The sequence below is a fragment of the Microtus pennsylvanicus genome, chromosome 19 (assembly GCF_037038515.1).
Source record: "Microtus pennsylvanicus isolate mMicPen1 chromosome 19, mMicPen1.hap1, whole genome shotgun sequence".
Taxonomy (NCBI): Eukaryota; Metazoa; Chordata; class Mammalia; order Rodentia; family Cricetidae; genus Microtus; species Microtus pennsylvanicus.
The window spans coordinates 13,280,537-13,293,371 of NC_134597.1; the positions used below are offsets into that span (position 1 = coordinate 13,280,537).

General features: G+C 37.3%; 1 protein-coding gene across 1 annotated transcript in view; it reads left to right on the plus strand.

Annotated features, from left to right (window-relative positions):
* The window catches only part of Cftr (CF transmembrane conductance regulator), a 139,911-nt gene that overhangs the window by 48,119 nt on the left and 78,957 nt on the right, over positions 1-12,835 (plus strand). Inside the window, exons 5-10 of the mRNA XM_075953676.1 lie at positions 923-1,012; positions 1,883-2,046; positions 2,775-2,900; positions 6,015-6,261; positions 8,807-8,899; positions 12,062-12,244. Coding sequence (XP_075809791.1) covers positions 923-1,012; positions 1,883-2,046; positions 2,775-2,900; positions 6,015-6,261; positions 8,807-8,899; positions 12,062-12,244 — 903 coding nt within the window. The remainder of the gene's footprint in view (positions 1-922; positions 1,013-1,882; positions 2,047-2,774; positions 2,901-6,014; positions 6,262-8,806; positions 8,900-12,061; positions 12,245-12,835) is intronic.

Here is a 12,835-nt window from a genome sequence, read left to right on the forward strand (position 1 = left end):
TACATTCTGCTACAGCTAGCGTAGATAAAACTGGGTAATAACAATTCTGAAGCCATTCAACAGAGTGAATGGCTCTCCCACCCGAAGCAGAGGGAAGGTGGCTTTCTACCCTACTGCTTTGTGAATGCTCACACCTCACTTAGGGCACTGTACACCCCTTAGCTGTCCTATGAACCTGGCTTCTGACATGCTAGCTTTAATAAAGTGTTAAGATTGTATTTTTAAAGGTAATCTTATAAAGCAGAGGTTTTTCATGTGGCTTTTTCATTTATCCTTACTGTTAGTTGCCCTCTCTCCTCCCCTTGGTCTCTCCTATCTTCCCACCTGAGTCCCTGCAGAGATGGCTCTACCCTCATTATTGCTCAGCCCTGGCCTCCATTTCATGCCTGCTGTATAATATTGTCCTCCCTCCCTCTCTCTAACGCCTCTCTCTTATCTTTTTGATTTTTACCAATGCATTGTTGTACTTAATATTCTAAAAGTTCACAGTTGAGATCCTCACATAGGAAGAACTGGTAGGATTTGTCCTTCTGGGCCTGGCTTACCTGACTCAGGATAGTATTTGTTTCCATTCTAAAAAACAATGTTAAAAAAGAAAGCCCCTAAAACTCAAACAAAATGATTTAAAAAAAAAGACTCAAGCGAACATTTTACAAATGGCTATTCAAATACAGTATCAATCTTATTGTCAAAGTCAAAAAATTAATATAAAAACTTTTAAATATAAAAATGTATTTCAATGTAATATTTGCTTTTCAGTTGAATAGTCATAAAGCTGAGAAAGTATGAACCTAATGAATATGAAACAAGGCTGATCATCCACTTGAAGTATATATAAGGTCCTCTATTTTACTAATGTGTTACTTATGAATACATTTTACTTTTGTTTGTTGATATCACCTAACTTCTTTTTTTCTTTTAGACTTTAAGGCTGTCAAGCCGTGTTCTTGATAAAATAAGTATTGGACAACTTGTTAGTCTTCTTTCCAACAACCTGAACAAATTTGATGAAGTATGTACCCACTGATTAAATGTTTTATGCATTTTATTAGAAATCAAACAACCCTAAAGAAAGATTTATCTGCACCAGATAACAGTGCTAAGTAGTCAAGTGCCTCTCATCCCTAGTTCGGCTATTTCTGGAAGCTGGAAAGGCTCAGAGCACCCATTCTGAGGTCAGGTAAAATTGCCCAACTGAAACATACCCCAGCTTGCCCTTAATAAGGTTTTTCAAAACTTAATCCTTATCAGACTTTGCTTCCTTTTAATATAATACTTTAAATTGTTATTTACTTTGGCTAAATATGATACTTTGGGCAGTTCTTGTTCTGTGCTGCCTTATGTCACAAATAAATTCAAGGTCTTTGAGGACAGATACTTTGTTTTATTTATCTTTTCATTTCTAGTATTTAATTTAACAAAAGTTAAACAAATTACTGTTAAATTGAGTACCAGATGTTGAACTATTCAGGTGTGTGTGTGTGTGTGTGTGTGTGTGTGTACCGAGTCTCTGAGGAGAGCCTCTTGTTCTCACTTGGTCTAATGTGAGGACACTAGCTTTATTTTTAAAAGATAATAAAATCTGGGCACAATTCCTAGGATATCCAGTCCCATTCCGCTCTGTGGGAGGGGGGTGACAATGTATTTTAAGATGCAGTGACTTGAATTTTTTTCCTTGAGGAACCTGGTCTATGCATTGATTAAGCCCAGTACTATGCTTTCATACTAAGAACATCTACAATTTATTGTGCTCAGAACCATGAGTTCCTTGAGTGGACAAATTCTCAGTACTCTTCCCTTCCCCCAGCATGTGTTTCTTTGCTTGTTGTTGAGGGTGAAGTATAACATGTCAGCTGCTCTTCTCTGTGCTTTTGTTTTTCAGGGACTTGCCTTGGCACATTTTGTGTGGATTGCTCCTTTACAAGTAGCTCTCCTGATGGGACTTCTCTGGGAATTGTTACAGTTCTCTGCTTTCTGTGGCCTTGGTTTACTGATAATACTTGTCCTTCTTCAGGCTGTTTTAGGGAAGATGATGGTGAAGTACAGGTAGTGATCTTTGTCACACCTTGAAGGAATTTAACTTGGGCTTCTCTGTGCCGGGACCAGAAAACTATGGGATATCACTAAAAAGGGGTTGTTTTAATGGTATCAGTAATACATCATATACCAAAAGGGTATTTTTCCCCTATTGGTCTACAGAATTTCTTTATAAAAGTTTTAAGGTTTTGCACATTTTTATACTCATAAAATTTAGGTAAAGTGGTTATAGTATTTATATGACCTGGAAGAAATGCCTAAATTTTATATGGAACTTACTGGCTTTTCCTACCCCATATTGTATGTCATTCTACCAAAGCTTTTATTACTTTTATTATGGAATGCATCTGTGGTATGAGTCATAATACATGTTTATGACAGAGAACATATAGAGTTTGCCAGCTGAAATGTCATAGAAAGCTGCAATCTGGAGACTCGGGTCTTTTTTTTTAAAAAAAAACATTTAAAATTTCATTTGTTTCACAAAATAAAAGTTATCACCTCTTTGATAAGGATTGGATAAAGGACAAAGTCCAAAATTCATATAGTGGTGGTTGTTTGACATTCAGAGGCATCTATTAAATGATAGAATTACTTTTGTTACCATCTGTTTAATAACAAAGTGTTTATCTATATAATAAAAGAAATATGAATTTCCTTAAAATTTTGAGTAGTAATTAGTAAATAATTTGACTTCTTTCTGTTATTGATTGGTTGATCAAGTGATTGGTTTACAGAGAACAGAGAGCCGCAAAGATCAATGAAAGACTTGTGATCACATCAGAAATTATTGATAATATCCATTCTGTTAAGGCATATTGTTGGGAATCAGCGATGGAAAAGATAATTGAAAACCTGAGAGAGTAAGTTGATATTATTACAATTTTATACTTAATATTTAAAAACGACTACTCCAGTAGAATTCAAACATATGTTCTAAGCTATACTATTATTTATGCATCAGTTGCATAAGGTCACTTTGATGAGTTAATGTTTTGTTTTGTTTTTGAGATGGGGTCTCACTATGTAGGTTTTTCTAGCCTAGAACTCAGTATGTATCTAAACCAGGATGGCCTAGAACTTTAAGGCATGTGCCACCATGCCAGGCTCTGGTTTACATAGCTAATCAAGTAGTTCATTTGCACTGTGAGGATTTGTATCCCTTCTGAATGAGTCTTCTGTAGTTGTTTATAATTGTTTAGTACCCTTAACTGAGTTAAAACAATGACAAAGACACTGGGGACCACTGGAAATCATAGGTGGAACTGTTAAATAGTTCTGAGAGGAAAGGTAGATGCTGTACGACACTGTATTCCATACATCTGGGCAAACCGTACCTGGTATTCTGAACCTTAGGAATGACAAAGGGATTTTTCTCAGTGTTGCCCATGTAAATTGCTCACAGGAGGTGAAATCAGTCCCTGTAGCAAAAGCCATCTCCTGAGATGGAGTCGGTACTCGGCACCTGTGTGTGTTGTCGTCTTTCATCTCAGATAACCTTTCACAGATTAGTAAAGATTATATCTGGCAAGAAAAAAAAATAAAAGAAGAGTACAGCACAGACTGAGATGTAATTACCGAGATAATTTTGGGTAAAAGAAAATTGTGCATTGGTAGAGCCATATAGCTGATTTTCTTTAGTTGGCTTCCCTGTCCTCTGGACTACAATCAAGGAAAACTTTTAGACTTCTGGGATAGATGCATCATTATGGAGACAACTGATGGAAAGAGCAGGACATTTTGAAGTATTTCACAGAGGAAAAAGTGCTCTTTGCAATGGTGTGAATTTGGGCTGTTTCATATTCAGGCTGCATAGACCCATAGACAGTGGTAACTGAGCCTCAGGTGTGTGATTGGAATAACAAAGGAAATGCTGAAATGTTAAGTCCTTTGCCATGTAAATAGAAAGAGCAAAAGAGTAGTTATTTCCCAAACATTATTGGTCACCTGTTTCTGTTATGCCTTTCAAGATAAATCCAGGAAGACATTGCATTTTCTTTCCAGAAACGTCCTCAAAGATCTTGGGGAATTGTTCAGTTGAGGAGAGTTGTTTTTCACATTAACAAATTGAGTGCACCACAGCACTCCGCCTGTAAACACAGCCACGGCAAGGGGTGTGAGGTTATCAGAGGATCCAGTTTTCTCAGGCTTCCTGATAAGCTCACAGACAAGTTGTTCTTGTGGCTGACTTTTTCTGACATTGATATTTTACCAATCTCTTCCTCAAAAGATGAAATCCATCTTTCCTACTCTGTGTTTTGGTTTGGCTAATTCTGATAGCATTTGTCTGGTTGTAACCTGTCTGATAGAGCATGAAATTGTTACCTGAAAAAGCTGGAAAGTGCTTCCATAAAAGGGAAAGTAAGAATTGCTGTTACTCAGCAGAGCAAATACAGTGTTCTAGGAGAGACTGATGGGATGCTTTTCTGAAGGATGATCACCTCAGCCTGAGCCACTGTTGAACTGGGCCAAAGGCTCCTTGAAAAAAAAATATGCCTTTTATTGCTCTTCAGTAATAAAGGGACTGTAATTTTTTTATAAGAAACTGATAGAATATTTTTATAACTCATAAAATGTTAGGGACTTTATAATAGTTTCTCGATGGTTCTGGTTTTGCAGATCTATTTTTCCACCTATGTGACCTTTCCTTCCAACTTTGTCAACTGTCTAATATATTTGAACAACTTTGACACCTTGCTATCATTTTTAAACAGTTCTATCATTTTATAAATACTAACCTAAGAGAAAAGTGTTACAGTTTGCATTCTGTTAGATTTTCTGCTATGTTATCATCTAAGCTTAACCACCTCTCTCAAGGAAGGTATTATGTTTCTCTCTAGTGATGGAATCATGAGGAAATACTGACTTCCTTTTGATGACATAGGTAAAACAGGCAGACCTCAAACCATAACCCACCTTCAATACAAATTTACTGAAAGACAAAACACTACACCTAATTAGCCTGATCATAATACAATGTAGGTTATGCCCATGACCTCTGTCAGTGAGCTCAAGTAGTGCAGTGTTTTCTTTGAAGACTTAAAAAATATTTCCTTTTAGTTCTACCACATGAGAGCGTCAGTTGTTTCTTTGAATTCGAGGTCTGTGGAGGTGTCTGCATCTCAGGTCCCCCATTGCACCAGACCATCTCAACTATTGCTCCTTTTGGAGAGAGCTCTCCTTTTGTGTTTAACATTGGCCTTTGACTGTCCTGGTTGCAGATGATCACGAGGGTCTTGAAGCTTTATTGCTTAGAGTGTGGAGGAGCAAGAGTGGGTTTGAGGTTGAGGGGAATATTGCTCTCGGTTCTTGTGACATCCCCATTAAATCATTTAACCCCTTCCTGTGTGTCTTAAAAAAATAATAGTTCACAGTTGGAGTTCAGACGAGAGGACTGTACCTATGTGAGGCTTGACTGCAGATGATTATATTACACTGAAGAGGGAGGTTTTGAAGACACACCTACAATACAATGACTTGGCTTCTTTGACGGCAGAGTAGCTTCTGGGAAGCTAGTGCAGTACCTCAGCATCAGTAGATATGGCTCGGAGAAGAGGATGCCCAGTAACACATTTCTTGGCTGTCTTGTATCCAAGTTAACCTCCTCATGCCATTGCCAATGCTATTTAAAACCAAGCTAGAATCTTTCTCTTCCACACGTCATTTCATGTTTTAATAATGAAGTCTCTAAAGATATAAAATGGAAATATATTTAGATAATACAATTTAAATTAATTTTAGTAATATAGTTAAAAATTTCATTATGATAGTAATTGAAGTTCTTAATTGTTTTACAGCAATGTTAACAAGTATTCTGTAAAAAACATGGTATATTCACTAACAATCACATGAGCTAATTGAGCCCAAGAGAGATTCTATAACTTGCCCAAACTCTAGACGGTATGTTCAGATCTTATATTCTATAACACCTGACATTTAAAAAGAAAGTAACATCTCACATCTTCTGTTTTCCACAGGGTGGAACTGAAACTGACCCGGAAGGCAGCCTATATGAGGTTCTTCACCAGCTCTGCCTTCTTCTTTTCAGGGTTCCTTGTAGTCTTTTTATCTGTGTATCCCTATACAGTCATCAACGGAATCATCCTCCGAAAAATATTCACAACCATTTCTTTCTGCATTGTCCTGCGTATGTCAGTCACACGACAGTTCCCCACTGCTGTGCAAACATGGTATGATTCTATTGGAATGATAACAAAAGTACAGGTAATTTCCATAACTACATCCTTATATGATTCTGAAGCATTTTAAAATTTGTATAGTGGGAGAACTCCCTAAATTTTTTTTTTTGGTTTTGTATTTATGAATGGGTAGGATTTCCTCTCCTCATTTTCATACAGGGTCTCATGAATTCTGACAACGAAGGTCTAATGAAATGAAATCTCACCCAAATAATCAGAGAAGAGATAAGTTCTAGGCAGCTTGTAAACAGCCAAAAACATTGAAAAATAGACTTCATGAAGAAGTTGTAAAATGTTTCAGCTAGGGGCTGGAGAGATAGCTCAGTGGTTAAGAGCATTGCCTGCTCTTCCAAAGGTCCTGAGTTCAATTCCCGTCAACCACATGGTGGCTCACAACCACCTGAAATGAGATCTGGTGCCCTCTTCTGGCCTGCAGACATACACACAGACAGAATATTGTATACATAATAAATAAATAAATAAATAAATAAATAAATAAATAAATAAATAAATATGTTTCTGCTAACCCTGGAATGCCCCACTCAAACTTCTCTAGCCTTTTTCTGGATAGTATGAGGGATGAAAAATGGCATTTTGTGTCACATTAATTACTGCAGGATGCCAAAGTAGCTTCTAGTAGTAAGACGTCTTAAAGCTTTGAGGTGAATGTAGTTTATTCAGAGAAAATTGAGTAAACTTGCAAGAATAATGTATCATTATACTTTAATATATTTGTTTAAATATTAACACAGAAATTAATCATTATGACAAATAGATGGGGTGGAGGGTGAGCTGGTTTAAGTGGTGGAGGGTGAGCTGGTTTAAGTGGTGGAGGATGAGCTGGTTTATGGGGCGGAGGGTGAGCTGGTTTAAGTGATGGAGGGTGAGCTGGTTTAAGTGATGGAGGGTGAGCTGGTTTAAGTGGTGGAGGGTGAGCTGGTTTAAGTGGTGGAGGATGAGCTGGTTTATGGGGTGGAGGGTGAGCTGGTTTAAGTGGTGGAGGGTGAGCTGGTTTAAGTGGTGGAGGATGAGCTGGTTTATGGGGTGGAGGGTGAGCTGGTTTAAGTGGTGGAGGGTGAGCTGGTTTAAGGGGTGGAGGGTGAGCTGGTTTAAGTGGTGGAGGATGAGCTGGTTTATGGGGTGGAGGGTGAGCTGGTTTAAGGGGTGGAGGGTGAGCTGGTTTATGGGGTGGAGGGTGAGCTGGTTTAAGTGGTGGAGGGTGAGCTGGTTTAAGTGGTGGAGGGTGAGCTGGTTTAAGGGGTGGAGGGTGAGCTGGTTTATGGGGCAGAGGGTGAGCTGGTTTAAGGGGTGGAGGGTGAGCTGGTTTAAGTGGTGGAGGGTGAGCTGGTTTATGGGGTGGAGGGTGAGCTGGTTTAAGTGGTGGAGGGTGAGCTGGTTTAAGTGGTGGAGGGTGAGCTGGTTTAAGTGGTGGAGGGTGAGCTGGTTTAAGTGGTGGAGGGTGAGCTGGTTTAAGTGGTCCTCCATTGCTTACCTAAGTCTGCTGTCACAGATGGTGGCAGCATGTTATTTTAGCTTCTATATCTGTTTGATTTGTCTTTGAAATTTTGAATTAGTTGCTAGTAACTAGAAATAGAGAGATATCATGTGTACCCTTGTACACAGGCATACGTGTGTATACATATGCATGCACTGAGTGTCTTTTGACAAATTCAGATTTTCTAGTAATTTGGGTCCCCATAGCTGTAGCAGCTGCCACTCAAGGAGTCTACCCTCTCCGGCTTATCATACTCTCTTTCAGCCCCTTCTTTCTACCCGTTGCACCCCAGGGTTAAATGAACTTGAGTTATGTGATTAGACAACATAGTGAGTGGCACTTAGGATCATAGTGGCTCTGTGATTAATCTTATTTCTATCATTGTAGTTGGGTGGAAAAATGAGAGAATAAAGGGGGAGAAGAGGGCAGATAGATAAGAGAAGTGAGAATAAAACTGAATAGTAACACAAAAAACATCTGAAAAAATACAGAAGTAAATGAGACAAACAAAAGAGGAAAAGAGGGAGGGAAGGAAGAAAGAAAGAGGCCAGGTAGGACTAGTGAAGACTTCCTGGTGCACAGATTTAGTAATATGCTACATCTTCTCTAGGAAGAATGTAGTTTTGAGTCTCTGATGAAGCCCTTTCTTAAAAGTAGTTATATGAAGTTCTTATACGTTCCCTTTCTAGAGAAGTGATGATAGTGATGTTGCTTATAAAATTGTGTTAAAAAAACAACACAATTTGTGGTTCTTTTCCTTTGTACTAACCTTGAACTGAGACATGAGTGAGTAATTATTAGGGTTTCATTAGAAATTAATATTCCATATAATAGTATAATAAAGAAGCAACTGTGTACTAATGTCTAATATATAAAACTAATTTCATAAGCTAATATATTTAAAGAGTATATTTCGACTGAGATGAGTCCTGCTGCTTAATTCATTAACTTTAGGACAATTGTAAAGTTATTTTATTAAATAATTTCTAATTTAAGACACTATACGAAGATAAAGCAATGCATCCTTGTTATTCCAATTCTATGATTAAAAGCCCTTACTCTCTTTATTGGCTAGGATTTCCTGCAGAATCAAGAATATAAGATGCTGGAGTATAACTTAATGACCACAGATGTGGTCATGGAGAATGTAACAGCATTCTGGGAGGAGGTGAGAATTCCTAAACATTGTAGGTTTTTTTAATACATAAAAATTGAACCTTTTCCTTTTCATATATCTAAATTTCTACTCAATAAATCATAACATTCAAATGATACTATAACTGATAGAGCTATGAGAAGGGGATGTTTTGTGTTATAGAGTGAAAAGTGGAAGACAAGACATTAAATGCATTATAAAAGCCCGTTTCTTTAAAATCACGTAATTGATTTCATCTAACAGGCCAGGAAGATGATAGGATTCAATACTAGAGTTGAATCTTCTCTCTGCAATTCATTTTCCATGTAGTCCAAATTATATTACTTTCAAGTTGTCAAGCAGCTAGTGTCTTCATCTATAAAATGAAGATACAATCTTCCTAATAATAAAATGATTTACATGGATTGCTTATTTGCTCACTTTGCATGTAGGGGTTCCTCAGTGAATATTAAGTTCTCTGATCATGATTTCTAAGGCTCCCCTGCCTGTCACTATTGATGACCCATTGAGTCCCCATGAGCAGCTTCCAGCATTTTACCCTCTCTGCGGTGTGGGAGCCTTCACCTAGGCTCAACGTTAGTGAACTGATGATGTGCAAATGCAAGTCTCTGGTCCTAGTTTCAATGCTGAATTCCATGCATGCTCTTCCAGTATCTTGCATGCTCCTTATGCACTTCATATTCATCACCCCTCAAGCTTTACTGTCTCACTTGGTCCAGCACATTCTCCATCTCCTTTGATGGCAACACCTGAGGTCTAGAGTGGGTTACATGACATTCTTTGATTAGATAAAATTTATACTTACATTTTACTCAATTGGGGCTTGAGGCCTTTAAGTAAAGAGGTTGCTCATATACCCACGGTAGAGCTAAAATATCAATCAGTCTTGGTTTCTCATACCTCAGAGCCATTTCCAAGTCACCACACTGCATATTGCTACTTATTTAATGGTACAAATAAAGGGGTAGAGGTATAACTCAGTAGCAGAGTACTTGCGTAGTGTGGACAATGGCCTGGATTCAGTTGCCAGGACTGACAAACGAAAAGATAGAAAGTAGTAGAAGGAGAAAGAGGAGAAGGTAGAAACTGTTGTTTTAATGTCTAAAAAGTATTTCCCATTAGTGCCCTCAACACTTACAAGGCTGGAGAAATTGTACTTATTATTTGGCCCACTTACATATAACAAGAGCAAAAACCATGCGCTTCTGTATTTCTATCACAGTGTTATTGAGTAAAAGCTAAACCATCTAGTAGAAAACTTTTCAGAGTTTATACATGATAATATTGTCTTTCAACTAAACTTAAGAGTGCTGAATGAATGTGAAAATACTTGTAAGTACGTATCAAGGAAAAGCAGTGAAAGTTGGATCTCATCTTGTGGATTAGACTTCAAGTCCAATCAGAAAGTGTGGTTACTAGCATAACAGTTGTGTGACTATTGCGCTAACAGGCATGCCAGTAAGATTGATGCTTGCTTTTCTCCTTTGGTAGTTTTTGTAACACCTAGGAACACAATGCAAACTGTTCCATAGTGATGAAGCATCCAGGTGAATCCAGTTGTATTTCTCCATGTTCTATTAAATGTATGGTATCTTTAGGAATAGGGTCTTACTGTCAAGCTCTGAACGGTAAGAGGGAGTCAAGAGGATGGTTAGAGACACAGGAAGTAGAAGTCAGGGACAGGGAGTTTGAAGGTCTTGTTTGAAACTATAGGATACATCGGGCTTCAGGATCTCAGCTGAGAAGAAAGGACAGCTGGTTGTGCTCTATATATGCCTGAGCTTGCGGGCTTTCACCCCAGCATCTGGTGCCTGTCTCTTTATTGATGAAATTGGATGGTTAAGAGTTTGTTAAAAACAACACCTAACACTGTTTTGTTTTGTTTTAATTTGTTATCCATTGGTGTCTAGTTGGGACATTATAACTATATTTTTAATTTTCTTCTCTTTAAAAGTATAGTGCTTTTTATTAATTTTGAGAAATTTATACATATATAATAAATTTTATTACATTCACCTTCCATTCTTCCTCTTAACTCCTCCTAATCAAATTCCCACTGTTGGATTTTAGAAGTAGTCTTTAATGCAGAAGTACTATTTTTGAAATGTGTGGGATCCCTACATTTGACATCTAGGTGAAATACATTGTTACTTCTTTCAGTATCTTTTACCTTTTTTTTATGGGTCTCTTGTTTCCAGACATCATCATTCCTTTTGGTGCCATTGTTTGGGTCTCAAGTGATTTTTCACATTCTGGAGATACATTAAGAAGATGAGCATCATAGTGGGGGAGGCAATTGTTTGGTATAAAATGAGGAAAGAACAACTGGGAGGCCCCATTGGATTCTAAGAAGTAGCAGACAATGAATTCTCAGGCAGGTTAACTTTAGGAAAAAGTATCTTAAGATGATGAGGGCCTAAAAATAGATTCCCTTAAAACTTGGCACACAGAGTTCCTTATGACTACCATTTAATGCTGTTTATTTAATTTTGCTTTGAAGACAGTATCTCCTAACTTCCGTGGGGCAATGGAAGAGGCAAGCCATTTTCAAAAGGGATTCCTCTCCACTGCACACATGCTCTTGTACAGAACAATTCCTTTGAAGTCTCTAGAACTTCGTCATATTTGTAGCCAGTGATAATAAATGATTTGAGAAAATCTTAAAGAAACTACCTAGCAGCGTGAAATAATAGAAGTCAGGTTTGCATTGTAATTCCACTCAGAACTACTTGTTTGTGACTGATCATTTACCATTCTGAGTAGGAGTCCACAGTTTTAAAAGAGGAAGATTGTGAAACCTGCTTTATATATTATGATGAATTAATGATATTACCAGATCTGTAGGAAAAGGGTATAAGTATATACTCTTCTTTCCTATAGTTTTGGTCCACACACACATATGCGCACAAGCATGTACACACGCTTTAGCTTTTAATGGTATAAAATTAATGTAATGATAAATAAAAGTCTGATAAAGGGAAATTGTTTTCTCATTGAATGTATATCCATGATCTCTATCAAGCCTGTGCTTTATAATCATAGATTATAAATTAATTTAATAATGCATATGTCTTATAATGGATCATGTACCATGTGTTTCTTAAACTGATTGCACATAAAGGTATCTATTGAAAATAACTGAAAACATTTTTTATTTTTGCTGTGACTAAATAGGGATTTGGAGAATTATTGGAGAAAGTACAACTAAACAATAGTGACAGAAAACTTTCCAATGGTGATAGCAGCATTGGTTTTAATCATCTTTGTTTTCTGGGAAATCCTGTGTTGAAAAACATCAATTTTAAGGTAGAAAAAGGAGAGATGTTGGCTATTACTGGATCTACTGGAGCGGGAAAGGTACTGTCTCTTTAAATTTTTTGAGAAATTCATACATGAGTACTATATTTACATAATTCCCATTTCCTTGTCCTATTTCTAATAGCCTTACTCACTTATATTCCAATTCATAACATCTGTTTTAGTTATTATATATAATGTACTGGATTCATTTTGTGTTTCTTTTTTAATATTTTTAAATAATTTATTTTTATTTTATGTGCATTGATGTTTTGTCTGTGTGAGGGTGTCGGATCCCCTAGAGGTAGAGTTACAGGAAATTGTAAACTGCCTTGTGGGTGCTGGGAATTGAACCCAGGTCCTCTAGAAGAGCTAGTGTTCTTAACTGCCATCTCTCCACAGCTCATATATCGTGTTTCTTATATGCACATGTATTTAGAGCTGATCACTTGATTAGATAACCTATCAAGGAGCTCATTTTTGAAAAAAATTTACTCTGCCTCCCAACCACTTTTGTTCATTTGTAAGTGTTCATCCAGGGCAGTAGTTCTCAACCTGTGGGTTGCAATGCCTCTTGGGTTTCCAAAGGATCACATCATTAGAAAGGTTGAGAACCACTGCTCTAAGGGATGAGACCTTGTGAGATTTCCT